Source organism: Canis lupus, chromosome 7 (assembly GCF_011100685.1).
Source record: "Canis lupus familiaris isolate Mischka breed German Shepherd chromosome 7, alternate assembly UU_Cfam_GSD_1.0, whole genome shotgun sequence".
Classification (NCBI taxonomy): Eukaryota; Metazoa; Chordata; class Mammalia; order Carnivora; family Canidae; genus Canis; species Canis lupus.
The window spans coordinates 43,156,413-43,171,558 of record NC_049228.1 but is presented as its reverse complement, the minus strand read 5'-3'; the positions used below and the strand labels follow the sequence as shown (position 1 = coordinate 43,171,558).

Sequence of the window (15,146 nt, the reverse complement as noted above, 5' to 3'; positions counted from 1 at the left end):
GAGGTGGGGGGTGGGGGCCGGGCTGCGCCGACCCGGCGACGCCCCGACTTCCAGGCTTAAGGCGCTCTGCATTCCCTGCGGGCCTGGGTTGCGAGCTCTCAGTTCCCTTTCTGAAAAAGAGCAGGGCTTCTTAAAGAGGAAGAGAGGGCGGAGCTGCGGGGTGTGCCCCGAGGGGAGCGGGGGCCGAGGCTGGAGCCAGTGGGATGGACGCCGAGAGGGCGCGGGGCTGGCAGCCTGTGGCGGCAACAGGCACCCCTCGGGAACCCTGGGAGCAGGCCAGCACTCAGGGCAGGGAGGGCACGCGCGGGGAGGTAGCCAACTTGGAGTGAGGTCAGAGGCTGGCCCTGGACCACTCGTCTTCCAGGTTCTCTAGGCTGCAAAGGCCGGGACGCAGGGGAGACCAACCCGAGCCCTGTCTGGCATCCCCAGCAGGTAGGACATCCTGGGGAGACGCCCTCACCTGGGGGCCTGCTGCCCCTGGGGAAACACCAGGTATCTCAGGCAGCAGTCGCCTCACGACTGACTCAGCCGGGACAGACAGGTGGGAGGGCACAGGAGGGAACAGGTGCTGCCCTGGGAGCCTACATTCAGTCTGGACTCCCGGGTTCGATGCTGGGTACAAATTCTGAGGCTTGGGGCCCCAACAGTGATGAGAAGGTGATGAGGACCCCACCCCCAGGATCCTCTAAATTCCCAAATGCATCCCCAAGAGTAGAAACCACACCAAGTGTTTGATATAATTTTTTTATTAACGTGTAATATATTTAATAAAAAATAATATCCACTCTGGCTCTCTCCATTGCAACGGGAAGAGTGGTGAGGAGGGGCTGGCACTGCCCACCCCTAGGCATCTGGGCAAGCCCTGCCTCCGGGGCTCCCCTCCACCCCTGCTCTCCAACAGGCTCTGACCTCCAGACAGACGGTTCAAAGTTACAAGTGCTTTAGGCCCTCCCTTGAGCTCCCCTAGGCCCACCCCTTGTGCAGAATTCAGGGGCCACCTGGACAAATCCTTTGCTTTTCCTCACTCTTGGGATCCCTCATTCACATTAGAAAGAGGATCTTGGGGCAGAGTGGAGTCTACTGGCCAGGGGGAAGGGAGGAAAGGAACAGTGATGGGGCAGGGCCACGGAGAGGGGTGCCCAGGAGGCCCATCATTGCAGCCGGTCACTACGGAATGAGTCCTCCACCGCAGGGTCAGGCAATAGGGCACAAGGGTCACTGAGCATGTGGAGCCCCTCCAGGCCTAGTGGCTCCATGCGCAGCTCCTCCTCCAGCCCCAGCCCCAACCCCAGCCCCGCTGCTGACACCTCGAAGCCAGGCACTCCAGCCAGGGCTGCCGCAATCTCCTTAGAGAAACCTGGGGAGGACTCTCCTGTGTAGGCAGAAGAGATGAGTGAGGACCCATGACCCTCGAACTCCTCTGGGACCCCTCCATCTCCCACCCCATCAGCAAATGTATCATCGCCTCCTGCCGTGCCCTGTCACCACCCACCCGCTCACCTGGAAGAATGATGTTGGGCCCTGAGGCATGGCGGGAACAGTGGGTCAAGTTCTGGTGATTGAGGGCATGAGGGTCCTGGAGGCTACTCACTGGTCCCTCACCCCCTAAAAATGCAGGCCCTTCAGAAAAGCTGGGGGGATCCAGCGCCAGGCTGGTTGATGGGCTCGCCATGCTGAACTGCTCCAGCTGTGGACGCACAGACAAACCCTGAGGAAGAGAGCTTCACAGCAGGGTGTCCCGGCCACCCTGCCTGCCCTGCAAAGCACCCCCACTCCTGGACTCCAGGAATAAGAGCAGAGACAGAAAGAAGGCCACAGGCAAAGCAACAGAAGGGAGCACAGGGCCCGGAGTAGGTATGGGTACCATGCCTCCTGCGACACAGCAAGTACATGCCAGGAAGAACTCAGGGCAGAGCAGCAGTCACCAAAGAGCTCACTGGGTGGAGGGAGCAGGAGCAGGGGTCAAAGCAGGAGGAGAGAAGCCTCAGGTAGGCAGTGCTCTGTTATCTGGAGGGAGCGAGGATCTCCCCAATTCAGAGTGCACCAGTGATCCTGCACTGGCCTCTCTGAGCCTCCCCCAACCCCTGCCCTGCTTCCAAGCCAGGGACCTGGGTACTCACGTTTCCCAGGCTGAAGTCACTCATCGGCCGGAGGTAAGACTGCTGCCCATGCCCACTGGAGCCAGGCGGGCACAGTGTACCATAGTGTGGCGGCCGGCCCGGGGGCTGCCCACCTGAGGGCTGCATGGAACAGGCCTGAGAAGACAGCCCTGGCTGCTGCAGAGGCTTTGGGGTGGGTGCCTGGCTGGGCAGAACCAAACTCGGGGGGCTGTATGGGTATGGAGGCAGCCGCTGGTCAGTGGACAGTTTGCTGGTATCCAGGGGGACGCCCTAAAGAGAAGCAAGGAGAGGGGGAGATACTTACCCCTCAGGAACGCCCCCCAGGGGAGCTTGGTCAGGGCTTCCCACCCTGTGAAGCTGCAACCATCCTCAGCGCACACATGACGGTGTTCTGTGGGGGGGTGTTCCGTGGGGTGCCCCGGGGCTGGGTGCCGACACTCAAACACAAAATGAAAGCGACTGAGTGAGGCCAGTGTCAGGAGGCCCCAGGTTCCCGGCAGAGGGAAACTGCTCCAAAGCTGTGCACTGTCACACTGCCTGCAGCAGCAGGGCCCACAGGCAAGCGTCCACATGCACTGAACCTGAGGCCAGTGGCAGGGAGAGCCTACAGGAGGGAGGGAGGTCAGGCCACTCTAAGCTCCAAGGGAGCAGAGCTGTGCTGGCCCGGGCTTACCCTTTCCTCTGGGAAAGGGGCCTGCGTAGGGATGGAACCCGGAACACACATCCTAGGAAGCAGTAGAGGTGCAGACCAGGGCAGGGGGGTGGGGGCTGGGTGAGGGGGTGGGGAGCCACATAACTCAGCACTGGGGGAAGAGCCCCCTGCTAGGTTCTCAGCCTGCTCCCAACTCTTCCTAACTTGCTGAGTAAGCTCACAGTGAACCTTCCCTCTGGGCAGGGTCCTCATCTGTAACATGAAGAGACGAGGCTCTAGGATCGAGAGCCCCTGACTCTATGAAATTTGTGGAAGGACAGCAATGGGAGCGGGCATGGGACAGGATGGAGGCATGAGAGACAGACAGACAAGGAAAGAAAAGAAGCATGAGGAGAAGAGGGAGAAGAGAAGAAGCAGCTACCATCTGGGGAGCATGCACCTGGGTGGGCACAGCCTAAACATGTCCCGTACGTGACTCCTGTGATCCTTACAACAGCATCCTTGTTTTACAGGTGAGGATGTGAGGCTCACAGCTGGGATACCACCTGTCCAAGGAGACTGCTAGGAAGAGGCGGGGTCGGGACAGGAACCGGGGAGCTTACCCAGGGCTTGTACCCATCAGGCAGGAGGTGAGAGGGACAGAGGAATGGAAGGGGAGCACAGAAGTGAGGAGGGGGTGTCTGAAGAAAGGAAGGTGGGAGGGAACACGTGGCGGGGGGGAAGCCAACGGACATAGACGGAAGGCAGCCACGCATACCTGAGTGATGGAGGACAAGGTGGGTGACATTGTTGGCGAAAACTGTTTGGGCAGCTGCTGTTGGGACCTTCTGGCGTCAGCTGGGCCCGCGGGCAAACTCAGGGGGCTGAGGGGCACGCGGCGGTGGCGGGGGGAGGCTCCAGGGGTCGATGTGGGGTAAGGGGGGGCACTCGGCACAGGAGAGGCAGTGGAGGAGGAGGATGTGGAGGAGGAGAGGGCTGGGGCGCTGAGCGAGGGATGGCCCAGGGAGGCGGTGGGCAGTGCATGGCGGGCCAGGGAGGATGCGGGAAGGGAGGGGTGGCTGTGGGAGCCCTGGAGCGGGGGCTGGGGGCTGCTCAGGGAGGCCTGCAGGTTGGGATTGCTCAGGGAGGACTGCAAGGATGGATGGCTGAGAGGAGAGTGAAGTCCTGCAGACACAGACAAAAAGCAGAGATGCCGACGTTACCGATGGGAGCCGGGCCTTCCTCCGCCCAGAACGGGTAGCAGCGACCAGACTATGAAGGTGGCAGCACGATGTCCTCCCTGCTCTGTCCCTGACCGTGAGCTTGGCATGGCCCACCTGGGGGCTGCCCTCCCTCACGTCTGCCTGAGAGAATGCTGGGGAGGGCTGGTGTGCACGGTCCCTGGGCTCCCAGGTGCGCCAGACCCACACCCCTTCAACCCTCAGCCGGGCAGTGCTCCACAGCACACAGCCAGGACCACCACTCACCTGGCACCTCATAGCCCGAGCCCGGGCCCAGTCCCAGGCCCCCGCTGATGCCAAGGTGGGTCATGGTGTGAGTCAAGTTGGAGGTACTGTTGCCTCCACTCAGGCTGGGGTAGGCTGTCTCCTCAGGGTCCAGGGGGGTGGGCAGTGGTGGGGGAAAGTGCAGATTGGTGAGGTCAGGTAGGGAGCCGCCTGTGTTCATGGCAGGTGGGAGGACGGGCACGCTGGGAGGCTGGTCGGGAGATGGAAAGATGCTGCGGGAGGAGAGCCGTAGATGGGGGCGGTGGTCGGGGAAGGGCATGGAGGCTGGCCTCCCACGTTTCCCTCAGCCCCTTGGCCAACCTCACAGAGGCACCTACTTAATTCCAGGGACTTCACAGGACCGAGGTCGGGAGGAGGATGACAGCTGAGGAGAGATAAAGAATGTGGGAACGGAGGACTGAGAGGGGCCTGTCCCACAGAAGGAAGAGGGCAGGGCATCACACTGACCTTCTTAGCATCCCATGGCTTCAGCAGATGCTCGTCATCTAGCAAGTTCTCCTCAACAGCAGGGACTTGAAAGAGAAAGACTGGCGATGAGAGGGTTGGAGAAGGAGCCAGTCAGACCGGAGAGGGAGCAGAGGCGAGTGGGAGCCGGCCCTGCTTCCAGGCCCGACATGAAGCCCCCAACACCAGCCCAGAGGTTCTTGGGTATCAGGACCCACAAATGGCAAGAAAAACATACCTTTAGAGCCCAAGTCACCATCCAAAAAACCTACAAAGGATGCAGTAGAGTTGGGTACAGTCCATACTTCTCTACCCACTTCGAACCAAAGCTTCTCAGGCTACTCCCTGCCCGGGGCCAGGGCCGTTTACCTCCGCGGCGGCTGGGCAGGATGCCGGGAGGGGCAGGGCCTGGATATGTGTCCTGAGGGCTGGGGTTCATCACACTGGTGTGAAGGGCAGAGTCAGAACTTGTCCTGTGGCGGGGGGGTGGGGGGTGGTGGAGGACATGAGCTGGCACCTGTGCCCGTCTTCCCGGTTCCTGTGCCCTGCTCAGTGGGGGAAAACACTGGCTGGGCTGGGACAGGGTGGGGCGAGGGAGCAGGGCCCAGAAAGCACAGATAAGAGACGTGGCACAGAGAAGGCCAGGGCCATCACCTGTTCAGTGCAGATGGTAGTCGAAACAACTGCCCCTTCTCTGCAGGGAAGTTGCCCCAGGGCATCGTCCTGGGGTGGAAACACAAGGTCATGAGGAGAAAGGCAAACAGACAGGAAAGGGGCTGGAGAGAGCCGTGCAGTCCAGGCCAAGATGGACAGGGCTGGGCACCCAGCGCGGTGCCTCCTTTCTGGTTCTTCTGCTACCTGTGACCCATGACCCCTCTCCCACAATCAAGCTAAGAGATCTGGATATTCTCAACCTGTCTCTGTCGGGACAAGCTGAATGGGAATCCTGGAGCCCAGCAACTGGCCACTGAGGACACCATAGATAGGAGAGACTCGGAAATCTGAGCGTCAGAAACCGTGCAGTTGGCACCCACTTCTGTTGAGAGGCAGTCATTCTTCCTCGCAACACACACACCCCAGCCAGCCACAGTTACCATTGGTCCTGCACTGGCTGGCCTGGGAGGCTCGGCTGCCCGTGTCAACATGGCCAAGACTGGACTCTGACCCACCTACTACACCTGCCCTCACCCCTCCCAGCCCTGCATTATGGAGCAGGTACTGTTCCAAGCCTGCCCAGAGAGCCTAGCCCCGACCCAAGCTCCCCCAAAGACATGTCAGAGAGTAGACAGGAGATCCTGTCTGCCCTAGACACTGACCTCCGCCAGCTGGACTCCGGGGGAGGAGATAGGTAGGCAGGACTATAGGGAGAGCTGTCGACGTGAGCCGCACCAGTTAAGGAGACAAGGATGAGGGGGGCAGAGGATCAGAGACCAGGGGAGAGGAGAATACTGGAGGAGACTGATGAGTCATTTTTACAAGCAAGTACCCCCCCTCTTCCTCAAGTAGCAACGATAGGGCTGAAGGATGGAAAAGTGAACCATGCCCAGCCGAGTTGGAAGAACAAGGGAGAGTAACTGGACAGGGCTTGGGAATCAGGTCGTGAAACCTCAGCGACTGAAAGGGGGACCAAACCCCCTTCGGCAGGAGACATGTGTCCTGCTCTGGCAGCAAAGAGCAGGCTGCACACAGCCAGAGAGAATGAGGCACAGCCACACAGGCTGGATGGCGGCTTTCCTGGGAGGCTGGCATACGACGGGCCCAACCCACAGGCAGTGTCCCTTCACGCAGAATCCCGTCCCCAACCCTGCAGACAGCCCGAATCCTTGGTGAAGGATATGTGACGGGGGTGGCGGCGGAGCGGGGACACCATCCTTCGGGGGTCTCGCTGCACCCGTTCCACCAGCCCGTGGTGCCGCGTGCCCCGGGAGGAGTCCAGAGGCGAGTGGAGGGGGCTCTGCCAAAAGAGATAGGTCAGTCAGCAGGGGAAGCTGCCCGACAGCTTGTGCTCCCCCTGGGCTGCTGTCCACTCACCTGGAACTCGGCCAGGCCACAGCCAATCTGGTTCACGTTGGGCAGAGAGCCGCCGTAATGGGAGCTCCTCGTGTAGGCCAATCGCAATTTTTGGGCCTGTAACTGAGACATGGAGGACAAGTGGGAAAGTCAGGAAAGATTCTGACTACCGTTACTATTCTTTGGCCACTCTGGCCATCTCTCCCCAGGGTATGCCACTATTGTTGGTGCATTTAGGAAAGCTGCCAAAAGAAAAGCCAGAGCTGGGCAGACAGGGTGTGGAATCTGCCCAGCTCTTCTGCAGGCCACCAACAGCACTCATGGCTGGCATTACCCTGCCAGGCAGGGCCTGACACTTTGCTCAGGGCCTGTCCCGGTTGGCATCAGCCTGAACAGAGTCCCCGAGGGCTTGCCGGGAGCCCCCAGGCTAGTCATATGACTTAACTCCTGGGAAGGGTGCCTATTAGGCATCTCTGCTTTCCCTCCCAGATGCGTCCAGGACTAATTGGAACATGAAGGGAAGGCCACAGGTGGATGCCACAGAACCGTTATCAACAGCCTCTTTCCCTCCCACTCTGGAGGGCACAGGCTTCTAGGCTCTGCCACTTGGCCAGCATTAGGAAAGCTATGCAGATCCTGCACCACCCTAAAACATCTAGGAAATGATGGCTCTCCTAGCTGGAAAACCAGTGCCAAAATCAGGAGGCAGTTTTCTTCCACCTAGCTCTAAAGCCCCCAAACTGGCAGGGGAGCTTTGAGAAGGGTGGTGAGAGGAGGATCAATAGCCAAGTTAAGCCTGGGCAGAGCCATGTCCCTGGCCTGATCCCCACAGTGGGGAAACGTATCCAGCACTGCAGTGAGAAGCCACAACCCTCAGTCCGGCACAGCGTCAGTCTGTCTACAGATCTTAAGTCCCTCTGTGAGAGGTGAACACCTACTTCTGGGGCTCAACAACTGCAACCAGCCAAAAACTAGACCCAGGGCAGCTGATGAGCTTCGGGGATCATGTAGTGTTGTGCACAGGCCAACATCAGAACTAACTTTCTGTTCCAAGAGGCCAACCCACTGAGTGTAGCAGACACTATATAAACCTTTGGGCCACTCAAGATTGCTATTAATACATGTGCTAACCCCAGCCTCTCAGCAGTAGAGGACCTTAAGCTGTATCTGCCTCAAAGGAGCCCTCTCCTAGCCAGATAACAAGCTAAGCCCCAGATCTCTTATCTCTAGCTTTAGACCCTTGGGTACCGACACCCTGGCCTTGTATGCCCACTAGACATGTATGTGCAGCAGAGGAGTAACCCTGCAGTTGCAAGATGGGTGGAGGGGGCGTTTCGACAAACTGAGGCATTAGAAAGTCAGAGGCCTCAGCTCTGAGCTTTTCCCAGCCCTTCTCTTTGCACACACAAACCCTAAAATCCCACCATGCCTCTGCTGGAGTTACAGTCCAGACAGAGGATAGAGGCCCAAGCCGAGCTTCTTGCCTACCTTCTTGCCTCCACACTCACCATGATCAAAAGCTCCTCCAGGGAGCAGTCAGCAGTTAGATCATGATCCTTGTGGCATTTAGAGGGAGTTGTGTATGTGTGCAACATTTGTTTCCCCACGTCTCTCTGTTCTGACTCCCACAAACTAGGACACACGGTCTCTAGAGACCAAAAGGGGGGGAAAAAACACAAGAAAAACTAACAGGGGAGACAGAAGCAAGAATACAGCAGAACCACAGCCATAGACTCAACCCGTCAGATCAGCAGAGAGCTCTGAACCATCTCCCCGAAAGTTCCTTCTACCTCCCTGCCCTAGGGGATCACTGCAATATCCTCACCTGCTGTTTTGAGAGTAAAGTGTCCCTAAATTAGGACTGCATACCAGCTGGGCAGACTCCCCACCCTCACTCCCTCTGACATCCAGTCCCGGGAAACAAAAAACGAAGGCCAGAGGGGTTCCAAAGCCAACTTTGCCAGGATGCCTCCCTCCTGGAACTATGTGGGAATGAATATCCGCTACACAGAAAAGTCCCTCCAAGGCACCTTATAACTGACCACAAAGCAGCCGTCTTCCTAGAAAGCTCAGCAAACCTAACCTGTCGCCAACTGGTTACCCGCTTCGCAGCTTCAAAATCCCACCTCCCCTCCGCGGCGGCCAGGGAAAACATCAAACACAGTCCGTAAGCAATGGACCTCACCTTCATTCTCGTCGGAAAACCACAAGAAATATTTGAAAAAGGAAGCAAAGGGAAGGGACTCAGGAGGGGACTTCCTGCCCCAGCAGACCCAGCGCGGCGGCGCAAACCACTCAGGGGCCCTTTCCCGGAGGGACGCAAGTGCCGAGAGTGGCCCCGCGGGGCAGAGCGACCGGCTGGAGATCCCCGACTCGGAGGGGCCGGGCCGGGCACCCGGACCATGCCCCCGCCCCAGTGCAGGAACGTCCCCGGGGCGTCCACAGGGGAGCCGGGCCCGCCGCCCCCACACCCCCCCCGCGGCCCTCCACCCGCGTCTCCCGGACTGCCGCGGCCCCGCTCCGCCTCCCTCGCCGCGGCGCCCGCCCCCGCCCCGCCTCCCGGTCCCCAGCTCCGAGACAGCTCTCTGGGCTCCCGCGGCCCGGCGGCCCCTCACCCGGGTGGAGCCGATGTCCATCATCACCTCCTCGAAGGCCGCCGTCTCTTCGGCCTGACGCTGCTTCTGCAGCGCGATCTTCTCGCTAAACTTACGCGGATTGGAAGCTGCGGCCGTGGCCGAGCCGGGCCCGTTCGCGCCCGCCGTCGCCATCTTCCCTGTGCGTCCCTCCCCGCCACCCTCCCGGACAAGCCACGGCCCCGTCGCGGGCTCCGGCTCGCGCCTCCAGCCGCAGCCGCCGCCGCCGCCGCCGCCTCGGCGAGCACCGCGAACCCGGCCCCAGCCTAGCCCGGACCTGCCGCGCGCGGGGACCGCCGGGTACTGTAGTTTGTTTACGTGACCCCTGCGCGGCCCTAGGCGAGCAGCGCGAGCAGGAAGCGGACTTCATTTCCCAGTAGCCCTGGGTCCCCGGGGCCTGGAAGCCTGGCCCCTCCCCGGTTCCTCCCTGCGCGAGGCAAGCTGGGAAAAGTAGTTCAAAATTGATCTGGAGCCTCTGAGCGCGAAGGGGAGCGAGATACAGGGGAGGGAAAGACCGGGAGGAAGAGGAAGGGGAAGGGGTGGAGACAGGGCGGGAAGAAGGAAGGAACAAAAGAGGGAAATTTGGGGTCATCAGGGAAGGGGACTACGGATCCTGAAAACCGTGAGAGCAGGGATAGTACGACTGGGACTCAAGCCTCTCAGACTGGCCACGTGCCCACCCCTCGCCCAAGATGAAAGAGCCGAGGCACTGTACAAACGTATAGAAACTGCTTTTATTCGGGTAACAAGTCCCAAAACAGGTCAGTTAGTAAAATAGATTCTGGAGAACATGGCTCTATCCACAGCCCTCCCTCCCCAAAAATAGCGGGGGTGAGCCTTCCCCCCCTTCCCCTTGGGCTCCTCTGATATAAAAAGTTTTGGCAGCTCAGTATTTATCACCTGGGCACGGGGCACCATGTCCCTATCGTCCTCCTAGGGCGCAGGAGCTCTGCCACCACCCCCGCCAGCCTCAACTCAGCAAACATTGCTGCCCCTAACAAAGAGCAAGCCGGGCCCCTCCCATGAGGTCTCAGGTAGGGCTCAGGGCCATCACTGTGCTTTCTGACAAAGGGGAAGGGATTTATTTGGCACTTTAAAAATAGAGAAGTGAGCAGGAATAGAGAAGCCAGAAAAGGTACCAAAACTGGCAGGAAAAGGCCATTTGGCACTAGTTCCCTGGAAGAAAGGAAGCAGAAGATAGATTAGGAGCTAAGAAAGAGTAGTAGAAGTCCACTCCACCTCAAGAGACAGAGGGCTGAACTGGGCTAGACGCAGGACTGCTGACTTGGAGCTGTGCCTTCTCTACACCTCCATCCCACAGCAGCCTTCCCAGTGTCAGCTCGGCCCTGTATGTAGTATCTGACCCTGGACTCTAGCAGTCGTCCCCAATAGGAATCACTAGTCATCTTTAGTCACCTGACTATCCCCAGTCCCTTGGGGCCAGGCTCTTGTCTACCACATCCCTGTCATTGGTCAGGTAGTCCCAAAGACTCCATCCCTACCTCCCGGAGAACCCTTGGATCCTCAGTACCTCCCTTCCCCGCTCCTGCTTACCCTGGGGAAGAGCACCTGGAGCCCTTAGACTTGGATGAAGAGTAGGCCAGTGAGCAGGGCAAAGCCTGCGAGGAGCAGGATGACCTTGAGGATCCTCTGCTCAGATGCGGCCAGCTCCTGGGGCAGGATTTCCAGGAAGGTGATATAGAGAAAGGTGCCAGCCGCCATGCCCTCCAGCACAGACTGGGCCAGCTGGTGCAGTGGCCCCGCAGACTCTGCCAGAGCTGCACCCAGCCCAATGCCCAGAGGTGTCATGCATGAGAAGAGGATCCCACAACCAGCTACCACCTGCGCTCGCAGATGGCTCTGCAGCAGCCGCAGGGACAAGCTGACTGCCAGAATACCCTTGTGGAGCAGCAAAGCCAGGCACAGCTCCATGGCCCGAGCCCGGTCTCGCTGCAGCCCCACTGCCAATCCTTCGAACACCGAGTGCAGGGCCAGGGAGAAGACCAGTACGCAGGCACGCAGGGCTGAGGGGGCTGCTGGAGCTCCACCTGCCTGTGGAACCCCTGGCCCATCGTGCCAGTGCTGTGGCCCACCATTTGCCGTTCCCAGCAGCGCCCTCGTCTCCTCTCGAGGTGGTGGCCCCGACTGCTCCTTGTAAGCTAGTGTGATCTGCTCCATCACCAGGACTAGGAAGAAGCCCATTGCCAGGATAAACTCTTGTAGGGGGAACTGGAGCTGCAGGCAGACAGAGGAGCAAGTTCAGGAGACAGGCCAAGAATGGGAAAGGAGTCAAATTCAGTCTAGAAGAGTCCCAGTTGTACAGACTCAGGATCCCCTATAGACGCAGGCCACTCAGTTACGCAAACACAGAATAATACACAATCACACAGACTATAGTGTCACTCACAGTACTATACAGAGACCAGTTTCTCAACCTCAGCACTATTTAAAATTTTAGGTTGGATAATTCATTTTGGAGGGCTGTCCTGTGCTCAGTAGAGTGTTTAACTGCATCCCTAGCTGATGCCCATTAGATGCCAAAAGCAAGAACAAAGTCTTCTGTCCAGGAGTTGTGACAACCAAACATGTTTCCACATGCTTCCAGTGGAGGAGGTGCAAGACACCCCCCCCGCCCCCGAGAGTCACTGATGCAGGTTACACAAAGTGTGACATGAAGGTACATACACACAAAGGACCACATGTTACCCACCTAACCCACTCTCGTGGGGCTGTTCAGACTTACACAGAGTCACAGTCACGGAAGGTACATCCCACGTTACTTCCCCAGTTTTAGGAAGTGGAAGAGCACAGGGTGCCTTCCTGGCACCTCCACACGATTGTCTCAGTTTTTCCCATGAGACTTTCCTCTGTCTGGTACTTGACCTTCACGTCCAACTTCCTTGGGCTATGGCCTCTGTGGTTAGGAACTCCAGGCCTCCCACCCTTCCGAAGCCTGTAGGGCCCTCTGTTGCTAACCCCTTCAGAAAAGTGGTATGAGGGCGAAGAGGATTTTTGGAGGCTGGGACAAGAAACTCAGAGTAGGTCACATGCCTGGGAAGAGGCTCCTCTCACTGTTCCAGAGAGTGCACAGCAGTCACAGAGGGATTGGGGGCGAGGGCAAGCACCCCCAGAAGAGTTATGCCCCATAACTACAAACCCCAATTCAGAGGGTCCCATGCTGAGTGCCCTCCACTGCAAGTGCCACTTGTCCCACAGGTATATGATCGAACACACCCACACAGGGTCACATGCAGCCAGTAAGGGCTCACCGTCACGTGCAGGGCTGCCAAGGCCTCATCTATGGCAGCCAGGTAGTCAGGCAGTAGGTCCAGGAGACAAGTAGCCAGAAAGACACCCCCTGCGAAGCAGCTTACTAGGCTCAAGGCTTTTTGGCGGGAGGCTGGAGTGGAGCATACAGACCCCGTGAGCGACGCACCCCTGGAGCCTCACTGCCCAACCCAAGCAGTGGTCACTCTCACCTTCCCTTCTTCAGGTGGACATCCTCAGCCCCAGAGCCCTCCCTACCCCAGGCTTGGGGAGGCAGCAGGGACAGCAGAGGCTCACCTAAGGCTTCAGGACCAGCCCCCGGCCGGCGCAGCACACAGATGGGCACGAGACTGCAGAGGAGCGTCAGCAACAGCAGCAGCACCAGGGCCCCCATTTTCACCTCCAGCCCCACGGGCCCTGGGGGTTCGGAGGCCACCGCCTCCGGGCGCCACACCAGGAGCTCTGGCTCTCCCCAGGGCCCCATGGTGGCTGCGGCTGCTCCAACGACGGTCACACCTAAGACAAAGTGGGGTATTGGCCACTTGAAGATGGGGCCAAGCAAAGGGGAGGGCTGGTCAGCCGAGGAGAGCTCCCACACCCTGCCGACCTGCACCCTCTCCAGCCCGGTGTGACTCAGGCTCCCCGGTACCGGGAACGGTCCCCGGCCCCCGCACGCTTCACCCCTTCAAATAGCCCCTTCGGGAGCCGGCGTCGGGGCGGTATGGACGACTCATTACCCTTCCACCTGGAGCTGGGTGCTCCCGGGAGAGGAGAGGCGGGGACCACCGCAGGAAGCGGCAGACGGAGCTGAGCTGTCGCGGGGCGCTTCGTGGGCCACCTGGGCAGGGCGAGTGTGGGGCTCGGTCCGTCCGCGCTCCGGTCTGCCCAGCGCCGCGCCCGAAGCGGAGAGCGGCGGGCAGATGGTCACAGGCGCCTCCCGCCCTCGGCCAGCCCCCGGCCGCCCAGCCCGCATAGTCGAGGTCGCATACTCACCTCGCCAGAGGCCCCTCCGCCGCAGCCGCCGGGATCCTACGCGACTCGGGACCCTGCCCCGCCGCGCCCCGCCCCCTCGCCTCCGGGGGCCAATGACGGCCCCAGGGGGGGCGGGTCCAGGTCCGGAGTGACGTGCCCCAAGACCAATCCGAGACCGGTAGGCTGCCTGGTGGGGGCGGGGCGGCTAGGGGGCGGGGCGTGGGTCTGCCGGCCTGGGGTGCAGCGGGGCGGTCGGACTGGACCGACTGGCCGGAAGCTGGGACGCCCGAGGGCTAGGCCAGAGCCCGGGCCCACCCGCATTCCCAAATCTTCCGCCCGGCTTGCTGAGCTCTTCTTCCTGGTCTAGGGAAGGCTGTAAGGCCCCTCCTGTGCATCTTGGCGCCAGAGGGAAAGCCTCCCTTCTGAGACCGACTTCTTCCTGTCTGGGCTCGCCAGCGCTCACAGCGAGGGAGAAACACGAGGCCGACTGGCAGAGAGGGCACCTCTTGAGAAGGATCCCTTCTCGGCAACCAGTGGCCTGAGCTCAGGACTGCTGGGACCCCCTCTTTTACCCCGCCTCCAAAGTCACCTTGAACTCTGCAGCTCCTCTCCCCCTGCTCTCCTGGCCTCCCTGCACCAAAGCATTTTCTGATGGGGAAACAGAACTGAGGACAAAGCACATTGACAAGTCCTTCAAACAGGAACAGAAGACGTTCCTCTACGGCTCAACTGCCTGGATGTTCATACTTTACTAAGGCCAAAGGCAATCTTAGCCCCCCCCCCCCCCCCCCCGATCCTGTAAATCTACTTTAACATATAAAAATTCCTTTAGAAATTTCCGGGATCCCTGGGTGGCGCAGCAGTTTAGCGCCTGTCTTTGGCCCAGGGCGCGATCCTGGAGACCGGCTCCCAGTGCATGGAGCCTGCTTCTCCCTCTGCCTGTGTCTCTGCCTCTCTCTCTCTCTCTCTGTGACTATCATAAATAAATAAAAATTAAAAAAAAAAAAAGAAATTTCCTTTGTCTCTAAACCCCCCCAAGATCCAGATTGGCAGTCATCCCCCAAGCACATGGCCCACCGATATCCATCTGAAGGGTCTCATGACTCAGTTTATTAGACAGTAATAAGTGACCTTTTCCCAACCACAGCTAGCCCCCTCAAGGTCCTGGAAACCTTGCTTCCAAAATTCCTTAGAGAGTAAGCTATCGCCAAACCCCTCCCAACTCCGAGGTATATAATCAGCCACCCCTCACAGGCCTGGGGCAGCAGCTCTTCCTGCCCGCGGGTCCCATCCCTGGGGTTTAATAAAACCACCATTTTGCACCAAAGACGTCTCAAGAATTCTTTCTTGTTCATCGGCTACGGGCCTCACCTATATTCCAAAACTTCATCATTTTCTACTCAGGATCCTCATTGTTTCCTTAGGCTGGATCTTTTGTTTGTTTGTTTGTTTGTTTTTAAAGATAGATTTATTTATTTATTTATTTATTTATTTATTTATTTATTTATGATAGACATAGAGAGAGAGAGAGAGGCAGAGACAC

General features: G+C 59.1%; 2 protein-coding genes across 7 annotated transcripts; both read right to left on the bottom strand.

Annotated features, from left to right (window-relative positions):
• Positions 1–728: 728 nt before the first annotated feature.
• On the bottom strand, positions 729–9,600 carry CRTC2 (CREB regulated transcription coactivator 2). 4 transcript variants are annotated; one of them, XM_038543284.1, is made up of 14 exons: positions 9,347–9,600; positions 6,753–6,854; positions 6,559–6,675; positions 6,038–6,099; positions 5,376–5,444; positions 5,091–5,194; positions 4,960–4,989; positions 4,725–4,804; positions 4,595–4,641; positions 4,239–4,489; positions 3,530–3,936; positions 2,121–2,390; positions 1,501–1,708; positions 729–1,372 (listed from the first exon to the last, which is right to left on the bottom strand). In XM_038543284.1, the coding sequence occupies exons 1-14, from the start codon at positions 9,497–9,499 to the stop codon at positions 1,152–1,154; spliced, it is 2,121 nt and encodes a 706-aa protein (XP_038399212.1). In that variant the 5' UTR covers positions 9,500–9,600; the 3' UTR covers positions 729–1,151. The 4 variants fall into 4 exon arrangements, with proteins under 4 accessions (XP_038399212.1, XP_038399213.1, XP_038399211.1 ...); XM_038543285.1 differs by having other exon boundaries at positions 4,725–4,789; XM_038543283.1 differs by lacking the exon at positions 9,347–9,600 and adding an exon at positions 8,917–9,105 and having other exon boundaries at positions 1,501–1,687.
• A 479-nt stretch (positions 9,601–10,079) lies between these two features.
• On the bottom strand, positions 10,080–13,724 carry SLC39A1 (solute carrier family 39 member 1). 3 transcript variants are annotated; one of them, XM_038543281.1, is made up of 5 exons: positions 13,625–13,674; positions 13,369–13,469; positions 12,929–13,147; positions 12,634–12,764; positions 10,080–11,599 (listed from the first exon to the last, which is right to left on the bottom strand). In XM_038543281.1, exons 3-5 carry the CDS (start codon positions 13,113–13,115, stop codon positions 10,943–10,945), a joined length of 975 nt encoding a protein of 324 aa, XP_038399209.1. In that variant the 5' UTR covers positions 13,116–13,147; positions 13,369–13,469; positions 13,625–13,674; the 3' UTR covers positions 10,080–10,942. The 3 variants fall into 3 exon arrangements, with proteins under 3 accessions (XP_038399209.1, XP_038399208.1, XP_038399210.1); XM_038543280.1 differs by lacking the exon at positions 13,369–13,469 and having other exon boundaries at positions 13,625–13,724; XM_038543282.1 differs by lacking the exon at positions 13,369–13,469 and having other exon boundaries at positions 12,929–13,172; positions 13,625–13,688.
• Between the last annotated feature and the right edge of the window lie 1,422 nt (positions 13,725–15,146).